Source organism: Saccostrea cucullata, unplaced genomic scaffold (genome assembly GCF_032062105.1).
Source record: "Saccostrea cucullata isolate Sc308-1 unplaced genomic scaffold, CSIRO_AGI_Scuc_v1 ctg88, whole genome shotgun sequence".
NCBI classification, from domain to species: Eukaryota; Metazoa; Mollusca; class Bivalvia; order Ostreida; family Ostreidae; genus Saccostrea; species Saccostrea cuccullata.
In genome coordinates, this window is record NW_026930139.1 from 790,380 (window position 1) to 816,484 (window position 26,105).

Sequence of the window (26,105 nt, forward strand, 5' to 3'; positions counted from 1 at the left end):
AAGACTTATTTTGATTGGCAATTAATCTCAATATCCTGTAAATTGAAATCCCGAAATCATAGATTTACATTTTTTAAGCGGGAATCTTTGGGATAAGTTTTACATTATAAGGAAGAAATCAGGATGTAATTCAAAAAATAAAAACTTATTTTTGAAAGACATTCTCTTGTGATAACTATCAAATATATATGAGAAAGGTCATAATCAATCCAGGATCACATTTTTTTCAGTCAGAATACAATCCCCCTTTACATTTATCCCCTCAAAATATCAAAGTTTGAGAAAATTGTAGATATTTGCTCTAAATTTTACCAGTATAATTTTAAAATTTTACATAAACAAGCTACTTTGATGTCAAAATAAAGTAGATTTATTGTGCATTGGTGTAACTTACACAGTATTGACCAAATGCTCCCACGCCAGATACATCGCCCTAAAACAGAAACTCTTTGGTATTTTTCTTTTTGGTAAATCTGTTGAAGTAAAAGCTCAGGTTCTGGATTTGTACACACAACAAATTCCTAATCCCTCTCTCAAGAGCTAACCAAGAGCATTATTTTTCTTGCGGTACTTTCATCTTTAAAATGACATCAAATAGGCCAAACTTTAACTTAATCTTTGTTTTATTTCATTTTAAATAAATACAAAACTCATGCTTTAGTCTTTTAAAATTGTAGTTTGTTTATCCCAAAAGAAAATTCAAAATGAAATAAATTTGCCTATTTATCTTGAGAATTTTTTTCTGAATGTGGAGAAATTAATCTCTTTCTGCTAAGGGCCTCTTTACTTTGCTGAAGAGCGTTTGTTACATTCTACAAAAAAAGTTGAATCATTGATTGGTGAGAAAAGAGTTAAGTTAATATTGTAAGTAAACATACATTAATTATAAAAGATGACAGAAATTAAATGGTGGGAAACTTTTGATAGCATCTATTTTGAGAATTTCAAAACTGGCATTTTTAAAATATTAAAATTGTTACAAAAATATTTTATCCAAATATCCCCATTATTGATGGTGTAAAAAAGGAAAATATGATCATATTTTGAATTGGGTGAAAAATGATGTTACATAATTACAGTGTTACAGAGATTTTACTTGATTTGAACATATTTTATTGCACAAAATATATACAGTGGGATTGGGCACAAGTTCTAAAAACTTAAATCGCCCTCTCCCTACATGAGATATTATAACAGGATGAATTAGAAGTGTTCAACAGTTTGTACAAAATAAATAACAAGTAAATTAAATAAACTCTCATTGTGGACATATATAGACTGCTACATTATTGTTTATACAAATAGTTTTAAAAAAAATAAAGTGTACAATCAGTTAAATCTACCAGAATGCTGAATATAAGAATGTACAAGTGATAATTCAGCATGATGTCTTTAATAGGAAGTGTGCGAGGAAATCAACGTTCAAGTCACCTACAATTATAAATTTGTTGGATATATCTGATACTTTTTCAACTGCCCATAAAAATTTGTCCCAAAAGGATTTTTCGCTATTGGGTGGACGATATATACAACAAAGGAAAAGATTACAGGTAGGTTCACTTATTTCAATCCAGACGCATTCGATTGACATGGGTTCAAGGTCAATGCGACGAATAGCACGAAAACATGAAGAAACATAGATAATGATACCTCCACCATTAGAATTTCTATCTTTGCGAAAAATTGTATCATAACCTTCAATCATAATGTCACTATTACAAATACTTGAGTCCAAGTGTGTTTCCGTGAAACATAAAATATCAAAATCCGTGATTAATGCTGTTACATTTTCAATCTTATGTCGTAAACTTCTGATGTTTAAATGAAATATATCCAATGTGTGTATTTGATCATTTGTAGGTCCCGGATTTATTTCAATGTCCCCTGACAAAAGATGCAAGAAAAAAAAATAATTTGAAACCAAAATTGCAGATGCAAAACGTTTTGAAAAATACCACACATTTTTTGTAGTTTAAACCATTTCTTGCTAGAGTTTATCAAATATAAATGTAGATTTTTGACATCTAAAAAAGTAAAGAACACTTTTTGGATCGTACATCTGCTATTGCAGTAAAAGTTACCAATAGCGGCTCGATATTGCTCGATAGAATTACCTATCTTTGATTAAAATATTGATACATTTTTCTTTAAAAATAGATCGTAAAGCCGCAAGGTATAATTTGTGAGAGCAATATCGCAAATTGGGCGGAGCATACATACAAGACTGTGAACACATGAAAATGGAGAAAAACAAACAAAAACAAAATAAAATGGGGGTAAAAAGACAAAAAAATAAAGTACAAAACAAAAATGGAAATCTATGTGATTCAGTCATAAATGACATATGTACAAAAGAACGACCGATCACCATGAACAAAAAGAAACCAAATGACATAATCAAAGGAGAGCAAGTGGGTGAATAGTGCTATATTTAAATAAATGTAGTGCTTAATAGCTGCATATAATATAATATGATACGTAAATTGATATTTTGTATCCTTGGGATTGTAAGTGGCAGTCTTGATGAATGTCTCACATGTTTTGGTTATTTATAATTCATTTACCCGTTAAGGAGATTTTCAAGATCCTCGAATGAACGTACTTCGTAACGGTGTCCCTTCTTTTCAAAATTAATGAAAATTCTCCCGTCGTAGTTTTACTTCCCTATTAGCCTAGTGAAAAAAGGTCTCTCTCTCTCTCTCTTGATTTGTGAGTTTCTTAAACTATACATACAAGTAAATGAAGAAGACATAGAATCTGATATTAATAATTTTATTTCCATTTAGTGATAAATGACATGGATTTCACATTTCCTCTGATTAGGTCCATGGAGGTCAGCCAGATTTTTCTTCCTTGAGAAACACAACTGGTTTAATATGATTGTTATAGTGGAAGCAATACACACACCCTCAGTTTTTTTTCTATCCTATTAAATTAGCAACATCAATAAGCCAAACCTCAACCTGAGGCCTTGGAATGTACATGTACAAGAAAGGGACACAAGACATTTACATCGGTGTGTTCCCCGAATGGCTACTGGAATAAAACAACAAGTAATTATCACACTCAATTAAGGGGCCCTCTAAGGGGTACAGGTAGACTTACCTGTGTTTACCTGGATAAGCAATATTTTGTAAATCAGATATATTCATTCAATTATATTTTAATTCAGAGGGTTTTCTATTTTCCAAAATATACTGAATAAAAATATATATAAATATAAGTAGATAAAATTAAGATTAAAGAAAAATGAAATTTTTATTGTACCTTGAATTTAATTTTTTCCCCAAATTATTAATAGTATTGATTGAGAACTTAAAAATTATTATCCCTTTTTGTGCTACATTTTCAAACTCTTTTAGATAAATTAACACAAGTGGGTTTTTTTTTAAATAATATACCGGTAGATATATATGTATGATAAATAAAGTGTTTCTATAAAGTTTTGTTTAATTTATTTTATTTATCTTTCATTTTGAATTATCAAAACATTCTATTAAATAATCATAAAATCCAAATGAAGTTTATGAACTTCTTCACCTTTCATAGCAATCCTTTAGTTGCAAAGAAATATACGGAGATGGACTAAATAAATTGTAAATATGTGTTATATGAAAGTGAAACAGTGTTATCTCATATATAATGTGAAAATCAGTGCTGCTAATCAATAGAACTTCAAGATAATTTATAGTTTTTATTATGATTTGTGCTTGTAAAATTATTTATTTAAAAAATATGTATACAAAATATTTATATAGTGCTCAAATTAAAATAAAATGAGATGAATTTCCATTTTATTTTGTTTCAATTATGGTAGATTGTTCATACCGGTAAGTCTACCTGTACCCCTTAGAAGGCCCCTTAATTGAGTGTGATAATTACTTGTTGTTTCATTCCAGTAGCCATTCAGGGAATAAACCTTTACATCTACTAATGTTAGGAGGTTGTTTTAGCAAACAAATGTACACAACAGCTCTATAAAGGCAGCTGTCATTGGATTTCAAACACTGTGTCAAAACACAAAACAGATACATTGCATAACTATTTGGAAAGTAAAAGCTTAATAGACATACAAGATATAAACCACAGAAATAATAATTCACTCTTGAGATTCATTCTAAATTTGTATTAAATACTATGCATACACATAATACTGTAACATAGTCTTTTTATCTGTAACTATCCATAGATTCAATTTATATATTAATTTAGTTTTGGGGAAAACTTGTCATCCAAGTAAACATGTACTGGCTAAATTAAATTTGTTAATATGAATTACAAAATAAATAATATCCAAACTATTCATCATTTTATGACAATTTGAAGTTAAATATATGTAGCAAAACAAAAACAAACAAATCAGCTTGCATATTTTTGATTTACAGAAATGTAAGATTTTTAAATAAATAAAAAAAAAATCACATGTAAAATTCCAAATAAGAATCAATGCCAAAATATCCTTAACAATTTTGAAGTATTCAACCTTCATCAGCAACATTAATCACATCAACTAATCAAATCTAAATGTTAACTTTGATCAACTTTGTTTTTCTACATCTTAATGTAATAATATTTGCTAGTCACTGCTGGGACTAAATACGTTGAACACACAAGGGTTGTCTCTCAGTGTGTATAATGACAAAAGAAAATGCTCGAATGTACAGATATATACCATATACAATGTATAAATATCAAAAAATGTGTTAAACCTGACTTATCAAAATTGATCCTGATCATCTAATGAAGGTTTAAAAACACTGAGTAAATATTTCAGTAGAAAGATAGTATACTTTAGTAAATGAATTAGCCTACGCTATACTATTTGTAAACAGTTAAAGGGCAAGTTGTTATATAAAGCATTAATTAACGTACTGGTGATATATCACAAAAATTCACTTCAATCATTGATTGAAAATAAATAATAATTGCAGTATTTCATGAACATAATAAATACATGTATAAAAACAGAATTTGATCCCACATAAAAGTATGTCCACCCACGAAATGTACGGCTAAGGAAAGAGTCTGAAAAAAAAAGCATGGATTTATTCTGTATGAAAATTCACACTCATCCATAACTTTGAGTACCAACTCAGAAGGAAATTCTTGCTTGCAAGTCATTAGTTCCAGAACAATGCATTTTAAATTAGTACAAATGGAAAATAAAAAGATTTGGGATTCTCTAAAATTTATAGGAGAAATGATACACTATTGTACAGACCTTGTGATTGAATTAAGCCAGAGGATTAGTTTTCATTAGTTTTATATCTTCCTCAACCATTTCTTTGACCAGTGCCTATGGAAAAATACAGAATAAAAGTTTGTTTTGGTACAGTCTTTAATAATTTATAAGCATTTTCATTACTACTTTATCTGTATATGAGCGAGACTAACTGCAGAATTTTAGCTCTCTAAAAATATATATAGAAAGACCAGAAAGCTATAGTGTCACCCATAGAAAACCTATATATTTATTGCAAACAGAAATTTGAGGTCAGTTCTGGTTTTATGACATTACTTGGCATTACCAATATTAAAATCTTTGCATTTAATTGGATCTATTTCTGACAGATTCCCTTTTTCTCAAATCTGTATTTTTGATCAAAATTATCTACTCACATCAAAGGAGTAATTTGGCTGCCATTTCAACTCTGTTTTTGCTTTGGTACAGTCTCCCAGCAGAAATTCCTAAAAGTAAACAACTTAAGTTAGATACTGAAAATTTGAAATTCATAATGTAGTATTCAAACCTTTGAAAAAAATTAATTTATTTTTAAATTTATTTTTTATTAAACCAAATATTGGAGTCATTACCTAGAACATTTGTAACTATGGACCCAAACATCTTACTGGATTTAAATATATTTTATTGATTATCATTCCTAAAATTTCTTTGACATTCCTAAATATATTTCCTATTTTGTCATAAAATGAATTAGCCAAGTCTGACTTCTTATAGTAGGAAATTATGAAAAATTTCTTGGCTCAATTATAACAGTAACGTTTAACTAACAAACAATGCAAACAGATAAATTTCCTGTATTGTTTATAGATATTTGGTACCAAACCCAACAAAGAGCAGCCCAAAAGGTCTCCATACGAAAATGGGTCATAGACTGTCTCTTAACACAGAACAGACATTTGTATCATCTTGCCATTAAATCTTACTCATCAGTTACAAGCCTAACTGAACCACTTTTAATGTCAAAAACGTTTTTGTGTGTAAGAAATTTTTAGGCATCATTTTTTATGATTTATTAGAAAACAACGGTGGTGACAAGATTTCAGTGTCAAACTGTGGCTCTCGTCTGTCGCATTTTTTGGTAAGAAATCTGAAATTTTATGGGGCTTTTTATGGCTAAAAGGGGTCATAAAACTATCAGGCTGTGATGAAAATAAATAAATAAATTAAGTAGTTCTACAATAAAACAATAATGAGCAGTGTTAGGCCTGACTCACTGGTAGGCTAATTTTCTCCAATATGTAATCAGTACTGTGTGATTCTAATTAAAATATTTATTTTAAAATTTTACTCTATTTTAAGGGAATTCTCAAACTAGTGTACCTTTTTTTAGTTTTTTACCATTTTGAATTTGAATCCAAGAAAAAAAAAGTTTATTACTTGTATTGACCATTAAGCTCTACTAATGGAATTCAATGTAGCAGCTTTACTTATTTGTATTAGGAGAAAACTATACATGTGCATTTAAAAAAAGAGATTTTTTTGTACAGGTACCAAGAATAAGTTGTTGATGCTTCTGGTGAATTCAATTGTATTATTTTACTACAGCTATTTTATCAAATTTTGTATCATGAGAAGATGATCCAAGTTTTTAAATTTTGTTGGGTTGATAAAATATGTTCAACTAAAAAAATTAAATGATGCTATACATGTATTTACATATTTCTTCAACTTTTTTTCTGCAACCACTTTTTGCATTAAATATCTTTTTATTTTTGTTACTAGTCGCTTTAATTTGGTTTTTTTGTGTGTGTGTGTGTGTTTTTTTTTTTTTTTTTGGGGGGGGGGGGGAAATAAATTACACATAAAACAAAAATTTATATATAAAGCACAATTATTTTTTTTTAAACATATATCTCCCTTTTTCATACTTGCTTATAGAGCTTCATTATTCACTCCCTGTCATTAATGTTTTCAGTATTGTAGCGACACATTAACTATATTTCCTAATTTGTTGTGTATACTTCTACCAGCGCAATTACATGTAACCAGCAAGTAAAATATGATGTGTACTTAGTCAAAAATGCCAAACTCTCATTAAAAACTACTTGTGTTTCGACAAACACAAATCACATATTATTTTTCTTTCTCTCTCTCTCTCTCTCTCTCTCTCTCTCTCTCTCTCTCTCTCTCAGTAGACAAAAATATAGCAATCTATTAAATACTTCATTAATTTGTTTTAAAAGTTTGCTTTTTTTTACTTTTATTAAAATTCTGGTTAGCTCTGAAAATAATATAGATGAAATAATAATGAAACAATGAATCAAATGTGTTGTTGAATGGCAAGGTGTGAAACCCCCAGGGCATGTCGTTTCCTGCTCAGGCACTGCAGGAAATGATCGCGGCTAAATTACTTAATACACAAAAGGGGAAAACAAAAATAACATTGAATATTTATTAACCTTACAGTTTCATTACACTGCACATCCTATCTTACAACCATAAAATTGACCAAGTATAAAATGTGTTTCAGCTACATGTATTAGAAGGGAACATTCAGTATACTACAGAATGTAGCTCCATCTCTAGCTTGACCAATAAAGAAAAATTTACGACCACAAACTGAACCAAGAATGACAACTCTTACCACTTGTACATTTTATATACAATAAAGAAATTAATTAATAAACAATATGAAGATGTACATTTTTAAAAAGATGTACATCTTTTTTTTTTCGAATGTGAAAAAACTTGAGTTCAACATTTATTACAGTTTGCATATAATCTAATTAAAATTTCTAGTATTTAATTTTGTTTCTTGATAGATTCTTAATAACACAAAATAATTAACCATTGTAACAATTTAATAAAATTTTCTATTCAATTTCAAATATTGATATGTAATTTTAGAAACAAAAATAAACTTATTTTTTCTTAGTTTAAATTCTATTCATAGCAAAATTAATTAATAAACACACGGTTTTTTGTTTTTGTTTGTTTGTTTGTTTTTTTTTTTTTTTTTTTTTGTTGTTGTTATTTTTTTGTTACTCAAATTGACCCGATACCTCGATGATTTCCTTCCCATCGTTGTGATTATACAGAAAAATGTTATTAATGACAAAAATATAGCAATCTATTAAATATAATTAAATTTGTTTGACTGTAACCATTTGACCAAGTATAAAATGTAAGCATCATGTATCACATTATACTACAGAAAATTATTTAAAAATTTACGACTACAAACTGAACAAAGAATGACAACTGTAGGACGGAATGACCCCCTCTCCTTCCCATCTACAGAAAAAATGTTAATAATGTAGCAATTAATTAAATTTGTTTGTATTCAATCTAAGCATCAATCACATGCAAATTATTTAAAAATTGAAGAATGAATGATATTGTTATAAAATGTATCATCAACCATTCAAAAAATTGATACTAGTAAACAATGCACTCTAATTAAATCAAAACCATTCCGAGAGGCTGTGTTCTGTTTTGCCGAATTACTCCACCATTAATTTACTCATATGTCTCAAGTTTTATTAGGTTTCACATGCTGCCATTAATACCTGCACATTTAAATTTTGTTATACTTTGATATAAACCACTCCATAACTCAACCCATTTTTGTTAAAAATACATGGCACCTGTAGTTTGGTGTATGACATATGTGCATTTATTTTGTCACAACTCAACTAAACACTTTAAAAATATTTAAAAAGGAATTAAAATACTGACACAAATTAATCTGCAAAGTGCGTTTTTCTGTCCAGGTTTCATGGTGAAATATTATTTTAGTGCTTGCAAGTACAGTTTTTCATCAACAAAAAAGATTTAATTGTCTAGTTGTCTCTATCTGCAATTTTCAACATCAAAGAAAAATATTGCCAGTGTACCCCAGATGTTTAAAATCTTAGGGGTTGTACAAGATTTTGCTAATCACTGACAATAAATTAAACAAACGAAATTATGAGCCATTTCACTCAAGGCAAATATGAAAAAATAAATACTTTTCCTTTTTATGATTTATAATCTCTCTGATGTGTACGTGATGTTTATCATGTACTTATAAAAAGGAATTTCTAATTAACAAAAGCTTTCTGTCCCCGATATAATCTAAAGCTAAGATGACATTACTACTACTGTTTATCTTTTAAAATCAATAGCTATGATGTATTTATTGGGGTATTTTAATAGTATGAATCATTTCAGTTGATAAACCTAAATGTATACATTAACTGCTACTTTTTATTTGGGGATAAGATCATTATAAACTTTAACCCCCCTACCCCTTGGTCTATTAAAAGTATACCATCCCCTCCCAATATCAATTTAATTTCTCCTAATTTCTCTTTTGAATCCATATCTGCTGTGTGTTATTCATAAAAATCAAATCATAAAATGACAATTTTAACAGTTCTTCCACATACACCAAGACTATAATTATAACGCTTGCCATCTGTACCAGGTTTACATAATGTGCCTAAGTTTAACTCCATGCATCCAATGTGCCATAAGATCCTTGATCTATATCAATAAATAATCTGATCCACATATTTGTAATAATATTACTCTTCTATCCACATTTTCACTGTATACCCATATTCCACGTCTCACTCTATCCACATATCTTACATACACATGTGTACTTCTATCCAAATCTCGTCATTTTCACTGTATATCCATATTTCATGTCTCACTCTACCCACATCTTACAAACATACTTCAGTCCACATTTTCACTACATGTATACCCATATTCCAGATCTCTACACACTTTATCCATATCACTTACAAAGTATCCACAATATTTAACACTGTACCTCCACATCCACCTACTTCATTTTAAATCGAGCTGCATCCACACTGTATCCACTCTTATCATCTGAACTTGTTCAGAATACTTACACTATATCTACATTCACGACTTTGAAGGCTTTCTCCACAAATTCCCTGACACTGTGGGCTTCTCCCATAGAAATGACAAAATCCTCCGGTTTCTCATGCTGAAGCATTTTCCACATTGCCTGTGTGAACAAAAATTATTTACACTGAAACTTTTCAATCACTCTTTAACCACTAGTTTCAAGATGGTAATTTTTTGTTTCTGACATTTTTCTTTGAAAAAAAGGCTATAAAATAGGGTTTTTTTTTTTATTATTTACAAATATATATGCATGTATACAGTCATCTATAGTAACCATTACTGTAATTCTGTAGATTTTTTTTAAATGTGACATATATATGTTCAATTTTTTCATCGACTGGAGCCATATCATAGTCATCTAGTGTCAATCCATTATTCTTTTATGGTAATAAAATTATTTCAATTTATAACATTTTATTATGATGAAAAAAATAAACTATCCAATTCTAAGATGAAAATAGTTGTAGATTTTTAAAGTAACAATTTTAGAATTAGATTGAGGTGATGTCCATATACATTTTGTAGTTGTTTAACAGTGCTCCATCACTTAATATGTTATGGAGAATTGCTCTTAGTATTCCAGGAACAATAAAAAGCAGATGTTATATGATCAATTTAAAATAATCCTCACATTGGAATGTTAATGCCATTTCTTAAGTGAAGAAATCCAGAAGATTCATACACCTTTAAGCACAGACAAACTTAGAGCACAGAGACAAACTTAAAGAAGGGATTCTGCAAATCCCATTTTATAGGTTTGCAGTGTTTATTCATGAAAATTGAACTGCTGCTCCAAAGTGTCAATTCGCCAATGTACAAAGCCAAATTGACATTCACTTTTTGTAAAGTTGAGGATGAAAAAATATTATTGCAGGGATTTTTTTTCTGACAGAGGTTTGCTTTAGGAACCACTTTTGTTTGCTTAATTTTCTGAAGACAATCTGGTGTTATTTCTCAAAACAAGTGAAGAAGGAAATGCAAACTAAAACTTCTTCTTAGTGATGTTCTGTATTTTAATTTAATCTAGAAACTGGAAACTTTAGCATCATCCTCTTATACTAGGGAATCATTTTGTGGAAAAATTAAATCAGCAATATGAAAATCTCTATTTATTTTCGTCATATAGTAGTATTTTTTTTTAAACCCATTTTTTCTCAACCATGTGTCCTTTCTCATGTATACTACAAAGCGGACATCGTTACATTTATGAATGGAATGGTATCTAGCTTTAGTTTAAAATGTTCCTTTATCAAGATAGAAATACATGATACATGCATCTATATTGGCTCAGTGTGCAGCATGTACCTCTACATAGTCCTTGGCGTGTCCCCAATCTCTCTTAGCGTCCAGGTTTCCCAGCTGTACGTTCTCCTGTTGTCCCAATATAATTTTAGCAACAGCTCGCGTAATCTTTCTCGTCACAAAAGTCTCACCTAGAAAAAAAAATATTATCAAGTTGGATTTCTGTATCTTGAGTAGTGATTTCGAACAAAGCATTTTCAAAGTCCGTTTTTACTTAAAAGAAAACAGCTTTGTATTTACCTACATTTAGTTAATCTGATGCCTAAAATGAACTGCCAGGGACAGGCCCTATTGCTTCATTATACATGTTTTAGATATAATTTGTTATACTCATCAGCTTCCCAATAAATTCAAAACCCATGGGGAATGAAAATCACTTCTTTATAAGCATTAATTCATGATAAGCATGTTTGCTATAAGCATATTTTACTGTATGCCTTTTTAAAATATAAAGCTATCACTTAGATTTTGCTACAGCTTAATTAGTTAATTTTTATGGCTTTAATAGTTTTACACATACTACTTACATTATACCATCAGCACAGTTTATAGGTAGTACAATATATTTTTTTTTTAAATCCTCTATTTTTTATTCAACAAAAACTAACCTGATTAGCACATGATCTTACAATAAACTTCTGTCAGTATGCTTAATTTTCAATTATTCATCATAAGTTCACAATTTCCTATAATATCTTTGATTTTTGTCGGAGATTTGATATAAAACACAATCTGTAATCTCATTTGCAGAATGACTGGAAGACATCATTGTCTTGTCATCATCTAATTGACTGCAATTTTACAAAGTCCCTTTTCTGAGGATCAGGGGACGCTTTGTTTTGATAATGTCAGACTGAGAAGAAGATTCAGCCCACTTTTCTATTCCAATCATGCAAATTCCACTTCATGCAACTTTATTTTTCTGTAAGGATTGACGTGGGATAAATTAGTTATTGTCAGATTCAAAGTAACTCTTGAAGTGATTGAATATGACCCCATGTAAGAAAACATTCACAGGAATCTGATCCTGTTGTCAATCATTTAAGAATAAAACTTTATCCCTACATCTCAGGATAAAGAAAAGATGTTTGCTTAGTGTTATATCAGGAAACTGATGAGAAATCTAGGTAAATTAAGTCATTATTCTAAAACATTTCTAAAAACTGCATGGTCTATTATCTTCAAATGCAAACACAATTATTAAGTTTAATCTTGAATTGATTGAAAAAGGAACAAAACCTACATCATGGACACTCTTAACTCCGCTAAATTTTGACTTGCTTACGGGGCGGGGTTTTCATTTTTAATTCATTTTCTCCCACTGAGTGCAAGTGTTATCAAGTTACAAACCATAACAAAATCCAATACTAAGAAAACATCTTGACATTTTGTTATGCTGGGACAGATGTGGGAGCTGCCTGGGGCTGATGGGAAGGTTTTCCGACTGAGTAGATGGCTGACGGTGACCTCAGATGATATTTGTTTGGGGACGGGGTGAGTGTCAATTTGTGCACTGCCTGCAGCAAGTACCATGTTGATAAACATTGGCCTGTCACAAGTGCTCTTTCAAATTTAAGATTTGAGCATGACAGTAGATTGTTTTTAAACAGTAAAATTCCTTCAATGGCCCAAATGATCAAATTTAATTTCTTTTCTAAATTCTTAAACATGAGATTTATTTTCTTCTCTACCAGTGACATTTGTTCTGTAAATAATTAATCAAATGACTTGTGTAGGGAACACCTATACAAATCTCTTAAGTGTTTCAATATTTTCAGCTTATTTTTGTAAACTTCCATGTGGTTGTGTATGTTGTACAACATGTTATTGAGGACACAGTAAAACTCGGTTATAATGATGTCATTGGGACCTGTGAAATTACTTCGCTATATCCATAATTTGTTATATCCAAATAAGAAATTCATAACATTTTAATAGTTGGGATCCAAGAAAACTTTCCTAATTATCCGTGAATTCGCAATATCCGTGTTAGTACTTAACAAGCTTTATTGTACAACATATCTGACAACTTTGCAGTACTTCTTTTCATTCTTGCTGATTATTAATACTAGGTTACTGATACATGTATAAGACTTGACCCTATGAACTAAGTTCATGACCTCTCACCTCTCCTGGGACTTTCATGGTTAAATAGGATTCCATTGCAGGCAAACATGTCATAGGCTTCCCTGTAGTTTACAACAATCCAATAGGCATAAAGCTTGGCAACACCTGAAACACAAAAAAACAATTCAATTATATTACAGCATGTATTTACTTAATGCCATTTTTTAGGCAAAAGTTGAATTTTTCATCATCCCCTACAAGAAATTTTTCTGTGGGCAAATTAATGAATGACTTATCAGAAGTGACAATTATACTTTTTATGTATACTGTTATGGTATCCATCGATTTTAAATAAATTTACTATTACGTGTGTATTTTAAATAGTATCCACAATTTTAAAGTTTTATATATATGTATTTCAAAATCAGTGGGAGAAATAAAGAATAGAATTTGAACACTTTTTGCTGACTAACAAGCCAGAAGTTGGACTATTGAGGAAACTTGTTCAAAATAATGATTACTGAACATTCCCCCAAAAATTGCAGGGAATTAATTTTTTGTGTAATTTTGCGAAGAGTACCACTTGCAAAATAGATTGAATCACATTTGATTTGTTGGTGCTATGATGAAATCTCTTCATTGACCATCAACTAAAAAATAATTGTTCTCACCTAATGTCCAAGAACCATTTTGTTATCTGTATTAAGTACTTATGAAAATTAAGGAATTTACAGTATGCAACGGATCAGTGACATTTTCATTTTCTGTATGAATTTCTCACCGTATGGGGACCTTGGATAGAAGGGAGTGGTCTCTTTTTGGGGGATTTCCTGAACCTTTCCAAACATTTCACTGGTGGATGCCTGGTAAAATTTGACCTGGTCCGCTAGTCCACATGTTCTGATGGCGTCCAACAAACGCAGCGTTCCCACAGCGTCAACGTTAGCTGTGTACTCAGCTAATTCAAAGGAAACCTACAAAGTGTTATAATCATCATTACACCAAAAATCAAAACAATGTTTACATTACAATAACATCATGGGAAAAAAATAGAACTCTGCACAAAATTCATAATAAAGCTACTAAAAGTGAAGTGTTGAATAAATTGTGTAACAGTATATTGTAATTTATATTGTAAGCTTAGAACCCCTCCCCCCTTTTTGTTTATTTGTTTGTTTTTAAATTTTTAAACATCCATTTTTGCTCCATATAGATTTTTCATTTTTCTACTCACTTTCTAAGTTGTAATTCCTCAATTATTTTTACTACAATATTAATTTAATTTTTTTTGGTTTAAGGGGAAGAAGGACCTTTAGCTGAAAAAATACCTGTCTTAATTTTTTCATATTTTGCAGATCTCTAATATAGTATGTACTACATACCTTAAAGCATATATATCAATAGGTTTCTAGACTTATTTTTGAGATATTGAGTGACAAATACTATACCCCACAGTGTCTAAGTGGAGTTTTAATTCTCAATGTTTCTTGGCCCATTAATCGGTCCATAATGGATTTTTTTCAATATAGATAAAAAATATGTCAGCTAACATGTGTCTTTTAAAATATTTCAGAGTATGAATAGGGATAAAAATTCGAAAAAGCAATATTCTTTTGTCACATCGCATCTGGAGACGGAAAATTACGTACTTTTTAAGACAATTTAAACAACAACAAAATTAATTTGCAAAAAATCCTGTCATTCAATATTTTAAAATTTACATTGAAATGCAAGATCGTCATGTTATTGATTAGTTGTAAAAATATCGATTGGTGAAGCTAAGCTTAATATTGCACAGGACATAGTTAAACAAGACTTGAGCTTGAGAAAAACGTGTCATGTTTACATTTCTGGAGTACGGGAAAACCCAACTATGATGTCACACTTTTGCTGAATAAGCGAAATAAGACATACCTACAAAATATTTCCATCAACAACCATGTAAAAATATTTTTTGTGCTCTCTAATTCACAAAATACCCCACCATGTACTGATTATGACCAGTTTTTATGATAATACTATCCGCATTTTACCGTGTATAATCTTACTGTACTGAGAGATCTACTGTGACGCAACTTCGACGACAACGACTCGTTGGACGCGCAGTGTAGGGAAATAGAAGAGTGGATCAATTTTTTCCGTAATTTGATAATATTTGCAAGAAAGTTTGCATGTTTTTAGATATTTTTATACAAGATGGTGAACTCAAACAAACAGTCAAAAAAATATACAAGTACTGTTGTTTCAGTCTTGTTTTGTACATATTTTATCAGAGATTATGACATAATTAAACTGAGTCATGTGACCAAACATCCTTCATCCCCTTAAATTGTTTTGATTCTAATGCAATAACTGTAAAATTTCTCATACAGTGATTTACATACAATTTTTTCTACTCATATTTTATGTGATAATACATGTATTCATTTCCTTTATCATCCTTTACAATTTTAATTTAGAGTGAGGTACACGAAATATGATATTGCATTCAATTAGAAGCACTAAATGGGGGACAAGAAAGAGAATTTAATACATCAGAAACCCTCTACAATGGGGTGTTAACAAGGAGTTCCCCACCAGGGGGCAGTGTTAGGGACAGATGAAATAACACTGCTGAATGGATTCCATAATCAGGTTAAACTGGTAAATTAAATCTGAAATTAACGCTGTCTGTTCCACTTATTTCATTATAGTTTTGCTGAATTTAACACAGACACAGAAGTGTAGAAAAGAGGGTGTATCCATGTCTGATGGGAAAAGAAATACACCATTGTCAGATAAGATATTATATGCATCAACCTCAACCCCCCACCCACCCCCTTCTCCTTTGCACTTTAATTGCATTTTTAATTAAAAAATTTTTAAGTAAAATATTTCTTTAATTCCTTTTAAATTCACATATTTAAACCGAACTAATGAATACAATAAAGTATACATTATGTACTAATGTATTTTTGTTAATTTCCTCAACATGATTAAAAGCCTAATTCAGTTTTCCTTTTACGATTTAATTTCTACATCATGTTTAACAAAATAATGTTATGAATAATATGAACAAATAAAACAGCTGATGTTTTCTATGTATTAATTAGAATATCCTTCTCATCTCTGTTGACTTAATGCGCACATTTTGACATATCTAATTTAGTCCACAGTCGCTAAGATGAAAAAGACAAGCTCTAACTAATGTGTATGTCAGCTGTTTTAAAAAGCAAACCGAATGTTTCTTATAAATAAGCCGATGACATTTTCAATTTACGCTGTTGATTAAATTGTACATGGCATGTCGTCTTGTCAACCCATCTGGAATGAATTTGCAAGCATACAAAGAAGGATAACTCCTACTGGTTACTGAGACCTTGACAAAGTCCAAAAAAATCTCTTGCATTTCTTCCTTAATTTTACCTGCACTCAAATAAAATAAGAACAGGATTTATGTGTTTTATTTTCTACATTTTTTATGGAGAAGAAATATTGAATATAACTTTTTCAAAGACAGACTAAAAAACAATTAATGTACAGTGAATCGCAGCCCTTATGAATTTCAAGTAGTTCTTTCTCATGAATGAACTACATGCATTCATCAATTTACACAAATTACAAACTAATTAAACTACAAAAATTTTCTAGGGTCCTCCATAAATCTTCAGCATAAATCCTACTACATGTATAACTATGCACCACATGGTCTGACATTAAAATTGGTAATGTATTGCAGTTATATAATTTATATTGACTTTTTATTAGTAAAAACCTTGCCCCCCCCCCCCCCCCCCCCTCCCCCACGAAATAGGATTTTCGTGTCTGGGAAATAGACATTTCCTTTTTTTTTTTTTTTTTTTGCTTGTCAGGTTTTTATGGAGGTACAAAAAATTTTTTCTTACACTTAGCCCCCCCACTTTCAATTTGCTTCCGACGCCAATGAGACCTAAATACTGGTATTTGGGTACAAGTTATAGAGTCCAGAAATTATTCATTTATTTGTTCAATTTTTTAAATAACACAAACAGAAAGTCCAAAAAATGTTGTAAAAGGTGAAAAGAACGGCATCTCACCATCCAATCATGATTACAATTTTATGTACATTAAATTTCCAAAAAATGAAAATTTGTTTTTCTAGCATATTTTAAAGAAAAATAATGACAATTCATTTAAAATCATCGAAAAATTTCTTGTAAAAATATCATGATATTATCGTGATATTTTGGGAAAATATTGTGATATATTGCGATACGAAATTTTTGGCGATACCCATATTCCAATATTATACAGTGTATATCTCTACTCTAGAAATACAGTATAATCCCTATTAACCACCCCTGCCCATTGTAAATATCCATGAATTTGCAATATCATTGTTCGTACTTAAAGAGTTTTACTGTACCATATTGTATATGTCAAAGCGATCTGCAAGTCCGAAGCTTTTTCTTTATATACTTTACCCTAAATATCTCTAGCCCTCAGATATCACAAAAAAAAATTTCTAGGTTCCATCAAGTTCAAGAGAACAAGGTTTGACTGTACACTAGTGTACAGTGTATAAATAACCTACATGTAAATAAAATTTCCCCACAGCTGATAACGTTATTTTGTTACCAAGTCTTGTAACATGTGTCAGTTGATGAGGACGATATTACTTACCTTGACATGGCTCTGGGCTCCCAGGTTGTAGATTTCGTTAGGACGGACTTGACTGATAATTTTAACTAAACAGGTACTGTCTGTGAGATCACCATAGTGAAGATGCATGGCTGAAAAGAAAGCACAGGGGTCCATTGATCAAAATGTTCATGTCAATGATTTTACCAGAGCTAAAAAAAAATTTTAGCCAATTAACAACTGACAATAAAAATTCACTAATTTCTTAATTACTTGAAAAAATTTCCCTGTTTATTATGACATACAAAATTTCTACAACAAAATAGATATTGTAATAATACACCAGGGAAGTCTAGCTCAAATCCATGCACTGTCACCCATGCCTAATATTCGGTTTGCAAGGTTTAACCCATGAGGACCAATGTACATATACATGAAATATACATGAAACTAACCCCTATTTGGAAAGTTTCATGAACAATACTTGCAAAGATTTATACCCAAGCAGTATTTTCAGCATTTACAGCAATGCAAACATTTCATTATGCTAATGCTTACTCATCTTCCCAAGTCAAGAGTTTCTGATCCGCTCCGCTCCACAAGTTTGACGGGGTTTACTGTCATGCCATCTAGTGAGATTACACATTTTGAACTCTACTGACCTCTGCTATTGGCCAATCAGAGTAAATGAATTCAACAGAGAACTTGAGATAATATTGTCAGTCAGTAATAAATTCAATATAACTGAACTAACTAGAACTGTCCAAACGGGACAAAATACCGCCGGCTGGGTTTATCAGAAGTAAGTTTTTCCATAAGAAAGATATGGACCGGACACGAATTATGAAATTTTTCTTCCAGTGACCTTGAACTTCCCCAAATGACCTTGGGTCAAGGTCATGACACACCCTTGGGTCATGGGCAATCTTTGTGTGAAATGACAACCTACCAAGTTTATCCATAGGAAAGGTATGGACTGGACAGGAAGTATAAATATTTTCTTCCAGTGACCTTGAACTTCCCCCAAATGACCTTGGGTCAAGGTCATGACACACCCTTGGGTCATGGGCAATCTTTGTGCGAAATGAGAACCTACCAAGTTTATCCATAAGGAAGATGTGGACCGGACACAAATTATGAGTTTTACTTCCAATGACCTTGAACTTCCCCAAATGACCTTGGGTCAAGGTCATGACACACCCTTGGGTCATGGGCAATCTTTGTGTGAAATGAGAACCTACCAAGTTTATCCATTAGAAAGATATGGACCGGACACGAGTTATGAAATTTTTCTTCCAGTGACCTTGAACTTCCCCAAATGACCTTAGGTCAAGTTCATGACACACCCTTGGGTCATGAGCAATCTTTTTGTGAAATGAGAACCTACCAAGTTTATTCATAAGAAAGATATGGACCGGACAGGAATTATGAATTTTTTCTTCCAGTGACCTTGAACTTCCCCAAATGACCTTAGGTCAAGGTCATGACACACCCTTAGGTCATGGGCAATCTTTGTGTGGAGTAGTAGATTCTAATGTCCCTATGTAAGAAAGATATGGACCGGACACGATTGCACAGACAGACGGACAGCTAGACAGACAGACAGACAGACAGACGGACAAGGTGATTCCTATATACCCCCCAAACTTCGTTTGCGGGGGGTATAAAAAGCTGAGACAAACCTTTAACTGGTCTATTTAGTATTTAATGATAAAGACGTTATCCTTGGGACTAAAACTGGTGTGTTCTTCTGTTTACAATTTAGTTTCAGGTTAAATAAAAGAACGATTTTGATTGGTTCATGCAGACTTGCATGAGGTCAATCAGAAAATGCATTTCTGACCCCCTCAAACTTAGTCTATTCGGTCAAGGGTTTATGTGGAGCGGAGCGGATCAGAAACTCCTGACTTGGGAAGATGATGCTTACTGTAAACATTTCATTATGCTAATGATTTCAACAATTACAGTATGCCAATGATTTCAATTTATACATATAATAATGACTTCAATTTGATAGTATATGCCAATATTTCTACATTTACAATGCAGTAAAACTCGTTCAGTACAAACACAGATATTGCAAATTTATGGATATAGCGAAGTCATCTTGGATCCCCAGCTTATAAATATAATGAATTTCTTATACGGTTATAATGAATAACGGATATAGTGAAGTAATTTCATAGGTCTCAGTGACTTCGTTATAACCAAGTTTTGCTGTAAAATGTTAATGATTTCAACATTTGCAGTATGCTAAAAAGAATTGCAAATGATAGTTCTCCAGTCTACTTCCAAAGTAATTTTCAAAAGTTAATATATTTGAATATTTTTATAGATATTTTTACGGATTTTTCTAAAACTTACATTACTTATTTGGGACAATCATATGTCTATAGACAAAAAAACTGACAAAAATGTTTATTTTTTCACCAATTTCAAAGCATTTTAAAACTAAAACATTGTATTTTATCAATTTATATGTGTTTTATTTATTTGCGTAAAACATAAGAAAAGATATAAGGAATATTTAATCATATCCAAGACTATTTCTAAATATGGAGACGCCCTTGAAAGTCCAATTTCAATGGAAAATATTGTCTACCCCCCTTTCTTAAAGAGCTGGAATTAAAGATAATTTACTATCTAGAGCTGGTATTAAATAATTAATCAATTACCAATACCATTGAACTGTTCTATGTATTGAACAAAGATTATATGGCCATACTGCCATTAATATTGAATTCAAAGGGTGCAAAATGTAGGCCGAAATCGAGAGTTAGAGTTCGTAGTTCTTTTAATTATTACAGTACTGTATGGTAATAATTTCAATATTGAATGATCAATTATCTTAATAATTTGTAAAATAAAAGTATGCTGCTGATTTAAACATTTACAGTATGCTGCTGATTTAAACATTTATAGTACGCTGCTGATTTAAATGTTTACAGTATGCTCTGATTTCAAAGTTTACAGTATGCTGCTGATTTCAATGTTTACAGTATGCTGCTGATTTAAATGTTTATGATTTAAACGTTTACAGTATGCTGATGATTTAAATGTTTACAGTATGCTGCTGATTTAAACGTTTACAGTATGCTGCTGATTTAAACGTTTACAGTATGCTGCTGATTTAAACATTTACAGTATGCTGCTGATTTCAATGTTTACAGTATGCTGCTGATTTCAATGTTTACAGTATGCTTCTGGTTTAAACATTTACAGTATGCTGCTGATTTAAATGTTTACAGTATGCTGATGATTTTAACATTTACACTATGCTCCTGGAGTTATATGCTAATTCTTATGCTGTTTTGTGTGTGACAGGAAATGATCACTACTATACCACATCAGTATACTGAATGTTAATGTGTTGATAAATTTGGCTTTATACACTGAGTCAAGCATGTAAATGGTTAAAGCTTGAAATAATGCTATAGTGATTAAGGTTGTATCCATTAAAATCTACAATTTATACATCCCTCCAGTACTTACATTGGTCTGGCAAAAAATGTCAAGCACAAAAAATAATTCAAAAGGTATATGAAAAGAAAAAGCCAAGGGCCAGTGAAGTCATATAGGGCATACAATAGGCTTCAAAATACTGAACAATCTTCAAATCGTGAGATGTTGTATTTTTTGATAAATAAGAGATAGTGTTTATGTATGAAGCATTATTACATGGTTTGATATTAGTTATATTAAAAAAAATTTCTTATGATGGCACAAAGATATTTCCTGTATGGTGCCCCATCTACGTAATTGAGGGTCTTCTTAAATGTAGTGTAGCTGATTAGTTTGTAAAGCTAGCTAGCTTAAGACAGTGGCAACGTAGGCATAAGTGATGTACTAGAATATATCTAATCAAAAGGTCTTATCAATTCATGTTTGTGCAATGATCAATGAGGGGGTAAAATACATACATCCTTCGGTGTGGGACTTAGGGTCGGCATACAGGTGCTCTATCCTCGAAGTGTTGAAAGAACTGGATCTCCTAATGATGCCATGAACCTAGAAATAGTCAACGTTAATCAAATAATTAAAAAAAGTTTTTATATCCTGTTAAACTGCTACCCAGTAGTACATGTACCTGGGGCGATAAAATGTATAATACTGTACAATAAAAAGTGTCTTGTGTCTATAGTACTGTAACAAGAGTTGTTTGTGACCCCCACTCCCTCCATGGAATACATGCGAAGAAATTGAACAGAAACTGCTAATAATTGGTTGGAATTGTTCAAGTCCAAATGGCATAACTCTGTCAAAAATTGCTCTATCATATCTAAAACACAACTTGAATTAGATATCCTTATGATAAATCTATATACTAAATTTCACTTCAGTATGTGCAACCTCTGCAATGAAAATGAACTAAAACTGCAAAATAATTGAAATTTTTCTACACAAGTCCAAGATACATAACTCTCTCAAAAACTGCTTGATTGTACCCAAAATAGAACTTGACCTAGATATTCTTATGATAAACCTGTATACCAAATTTCATTTCAGTATGTGCAACCTTTGCAAAGAAAATGAGGAACAGACACTGCAAATAATTGAAGTCAAAGGGGCATAACTCTGTTAAAAATTGCTTGATTGTATCCAAAACAGAACCTGGCCTAAATATTTTTATGATACTTCTCACTTCAGTGTGTGCAACCTCTGCGTAGAAAATGAATGGAAACTGTTGTTGACTGACAGACGGAACCTATCGATGGACAGAAAACAGCAAAGCATTATACCCTCCCTTCTTCAAAAGGGGGGGCATAATTTTATATCTTGGGGTATTACATCAATGTTTTTCCAGTTCACTCCATTAATAATCAAAAAAGAAAACATCTTTCAAACAAGAGGCCCATGGGCCATATTGTTCACCTGAGTAACACCTTTTGTGACCCCGGCCTTCCCCCGGAGGTCATGATTTGGACAATTTAGAATCTATACTACCTGAGGATGCTTCCATATAAGTTTCAGCTTTTCTGGCCCAGAGATTCTTGAGAAGATTTTTTTTTTACCCTACCCTGCCTTTGTCTTTTCCTGATTATCTCCCCTTGGAAAGGAAATTGGCCCTTCACAATTGAACAATTTTAACTCTTCAATGATGCTTTGTACCAAGTTTGGTTAAAATTGGCTAAGTGGTTCTTGAGAGGAAGAAGATGAAAATGTGAAAAGTTTACAGATGGACGGACAGACAGCTAGACGGACAGACGACTGACAACGGATGATTGGAAAAGCTTACTTAAGCTTTCAGCTCAGTTGAGCCAAAATCTGGTCACCCTAACATAATAAAGTGTAATATTGGTAATTTATACCTTCAAAGAGACATAACAAGCTGTTGGTGTTATTGATCATTTCACTGTCTGAAGTAAGACAAAAGATCAAGAAATTCTATTGTTTCTGTGCAGCTATGTCGTCTCGGTAAGGGATCAAATAAAGAACACCTTTAACTGAACAATACATTGAATTCACGCTGTGAAAATTCACAGATAGTTGGGAGACCACAAAATTAAACACTGCATGAACTTCTTATTTTCTTTCCAAGAATTAACATGCTTTTAAAAAAAAATCAATAAAAAATCAGCTCATATATGTGTATACATATGACCTTGGACGAGTCAAAACAACTTTAAATGATTCAGGCAGGATACCTTGTATGCTCAGATATCCATGAATACAATGGCGAGTAAAGTGTATCATGTGTCATTTAAACACCTGATTTGTAACTCCTCTACAAACTTCTTCACTGGCTTACAGAGTTCTTGAAATCTTTCGGTCCTGTCATCAAGACCGATAAAAACAACCAAGGATCTGTGTCAGTCCAAATGACCGGTAGATAATGAGAGAGCAACTTGCGAAAATCCGAATAAATTTTATATGAATTGCCTATAACCTACCGATCATAATCTGTTAAACACTTCAGTATCTCGTAATGGCTTCTTCGATGAACGCAAAGTACCAAACTATGATTTATTAATTGTTTCATCAAGTTTGTTGACGGCGATAATGTAAGCCAGGTGAGAAAATCAAACTACCCAGTAGATAAAAAACTTATGAAGAAAATCGACCTCCCACGAGAATTAAACGAAAATTATTATAGGATGATCAAATCGGCAAGAAGTGTGCAGTGTGTATTGACGCAGGGTGCAAAATGCATTGATGATAAAATTCAAATACAGTTTTCATCTTTTTATTGACTTTTTTTGGGACTGATAGATATCTGTCTGAACTGACAAACTTTCCATGATATTCAGTCCAAATGACTGACAGCAGAAAAAAAAAGAATTCAAGAACTCTGCATGCTACATGTGAGTAGTGTTTTTAGTGTTAGCTACTTACCTGATAACCTTTGGCCAATAAGAATTCTGCCAGATAAGAACCATCCTACAAATAAAACACATTTTTTTTCCTTTAATATCAAAGATGTTAAAGGACTCTTAGTCCCAAGGCATTATCCCTTAAATTAAGAAAATTACTGATATTTTGCACCAAATCATAAAAATCTGGCAGTAAACAAATAATTGTTTATGTCACTATATCATATCTCACACAGCAATTTGGAAACAGAAATTAAAATCAGTGGTGTCAGCGGTATTCAACACACAAAATTGTTGTCAATAATTAGAAGAAAATGCTATTTAACAAGTGATCTTTAAAAGAATTTCGACGTTGCATTTAGCTTAAATATTAAATATTATACTACCTAATGTTATCTTAAACTCAGTAGGACCAAGGCTGAAGCAAAAACTTTATAGAGAGATATGTGGACATTTGAGATACTTAAATACCATACACAAAGCAATAGTAGATGGGATTAATTGACTTCCAAATGACTTTGAGATATCCATGGTATTTAAGGAATCACCGTCCACTTAGTAGAATATGCCAAGGCATCAACGATAGTTGGAAATGTAGAATAATTTGCATAATGGGCAAAACCGTTATGCATAAATTATCCCACGTTTTCAACTATCACGGTGTCCCTAGCATACTCCGCTAAATAGACAGAGTAGTGTTTTTCAGACACTGTATCAATCAAGCCTCCTTAGCGTTCAGACACAAAGACAGAAGATGTACAGGATTTACATTCAAGTTAGGCCTCTTTAGCTCCTGACCTATCGATTGGCAAAATTAACATCCCAGTAGAATGATAAAAAAATCATCTTTAGTAACTTTCAAAGAGTTATCACAGAGAAAGCAAAAAGAAATGGAAATATTTCAAGATATCTGTGCACATAGATCAAGTATTGTTTATTGGTTTTATATGTTTCTGTCCCTACATTGCAAACATATATTATTTACAATAGTTTATTTAAATGCCTGAAACGTAGACATACTGATAACTTATTATGATAGACCCTTGGTCAGTTTTCAAACATGGCTTTGTTAATTGAAATAGAAAAATTGAAATATTAATTTTGCAAGTCATTTAATCAACTGAGGATAAAAACTGACAGGGCTTTATCCCTTAATAACCTTATTATGGCTTATACAACAAATACGAGGTTCCAGGATATACTGTAGGGCAGGGTTGTGCCTCTCAATAATAATTTTTCAGACACCATATCATATAAAAAAGGTACTTTATGAGTTTGACCCCTCATTAACACCTTTTGATGCCCCCACCCAATGAAATTGCCTCCGGCCTTATAAAACAGGGTGTGTTTTGGCAAATTTTATTTGTCTGTAAAAGTACATAAAGCTAAGTGATCTAATATATTCTACTATTTGGTAAATATATTCAAATAATAAATTCATTTTTTAAAACAATAATTCAATAGATTTTGCTGTATATTTACCTGGCCTGTAATACCGGTTATGAGAGCAATTTTCTGACTCGTTGAGCTAGTCGCCATCTTTGTTATGTCAACGTGGTTAAACGGAATCCTGTAACCACGTGATGCAAAGGGAACTACACCATTGGCTTAAGTATTCTATAAATAAATATGGACGGAAACCCCCTTTCTAACAGTACCGAGGCATTTCTAATCGATATTGTCATTGGATACATTAAAGCGTCCCATAAAGTGAT

At 31.6% G+C, this 26,105-nt stretch overlaps 1 protein-coding gene across 1 annotated transcript; it reads right to left on the bottom strand.

The window, feature by feature from the left end:
* Positions 1-4,538: 4,538 nt before the first annotated feature.
* Positions 4,539-26,013, bottom strand: LOC134283017 (GDP-mannose 4,6 dehydratase-like). Its single transcript, XM_062765437.1, has 12 exons — positions 25,873-26,013; positions 24,413-24,457; positions 22,000-22,087; positions 18,122-18,231; positions 14,262-14,454; positions 13,541-13,645; positions 11,417-11,544; positions 10,093-10,211; positions 8,464-8,479; positions 5,620-5,688; positions 5,222-5,296; positions 4,539-5,025 (listed from the first exon to the last, which is right to left on the bottom strand). The coding sequence occupies exons 1-11, from the start codon at positions 25,927-25,929 to the stop codon at positions 5,234-5,236; spliced, it is 993 nt and encodes a 330-aa protein (XP_062621421.1). The 5' UTR covers positions 25,930-26,013; the 3' UTR covers positions 4,539-5,025; positions 5,222-5,233.
* Between the last annotated feature and the right edge of the window lie 92 nt (positions 26,014-26,105).

Bases quoted from the DNA above. Each gene is read 5' to 3' on its own strand.
- LOC134283017 (XM_062765437.1), bottom strand. From the start codon at position 25,929: ATGGCGACTAGCTCAACGAGTCAGAAAATTGCTCTCATAACCGGTATT. The intron at 24,458-25,872 runs GTAAATATACAG...TTTTATTTGTAG, and splicing joins TAACCGGTATTACAGGCCAG to GATGGTTCTTATCTGGCAGA. The intron at 11,545-13,540 runs GTGAGAGGTCAT...TTTTTTTTCTAG, and splicing joins CCATGAAAGTCCCAGGAGAG to GTGAGACTTTTGTGACGAGA.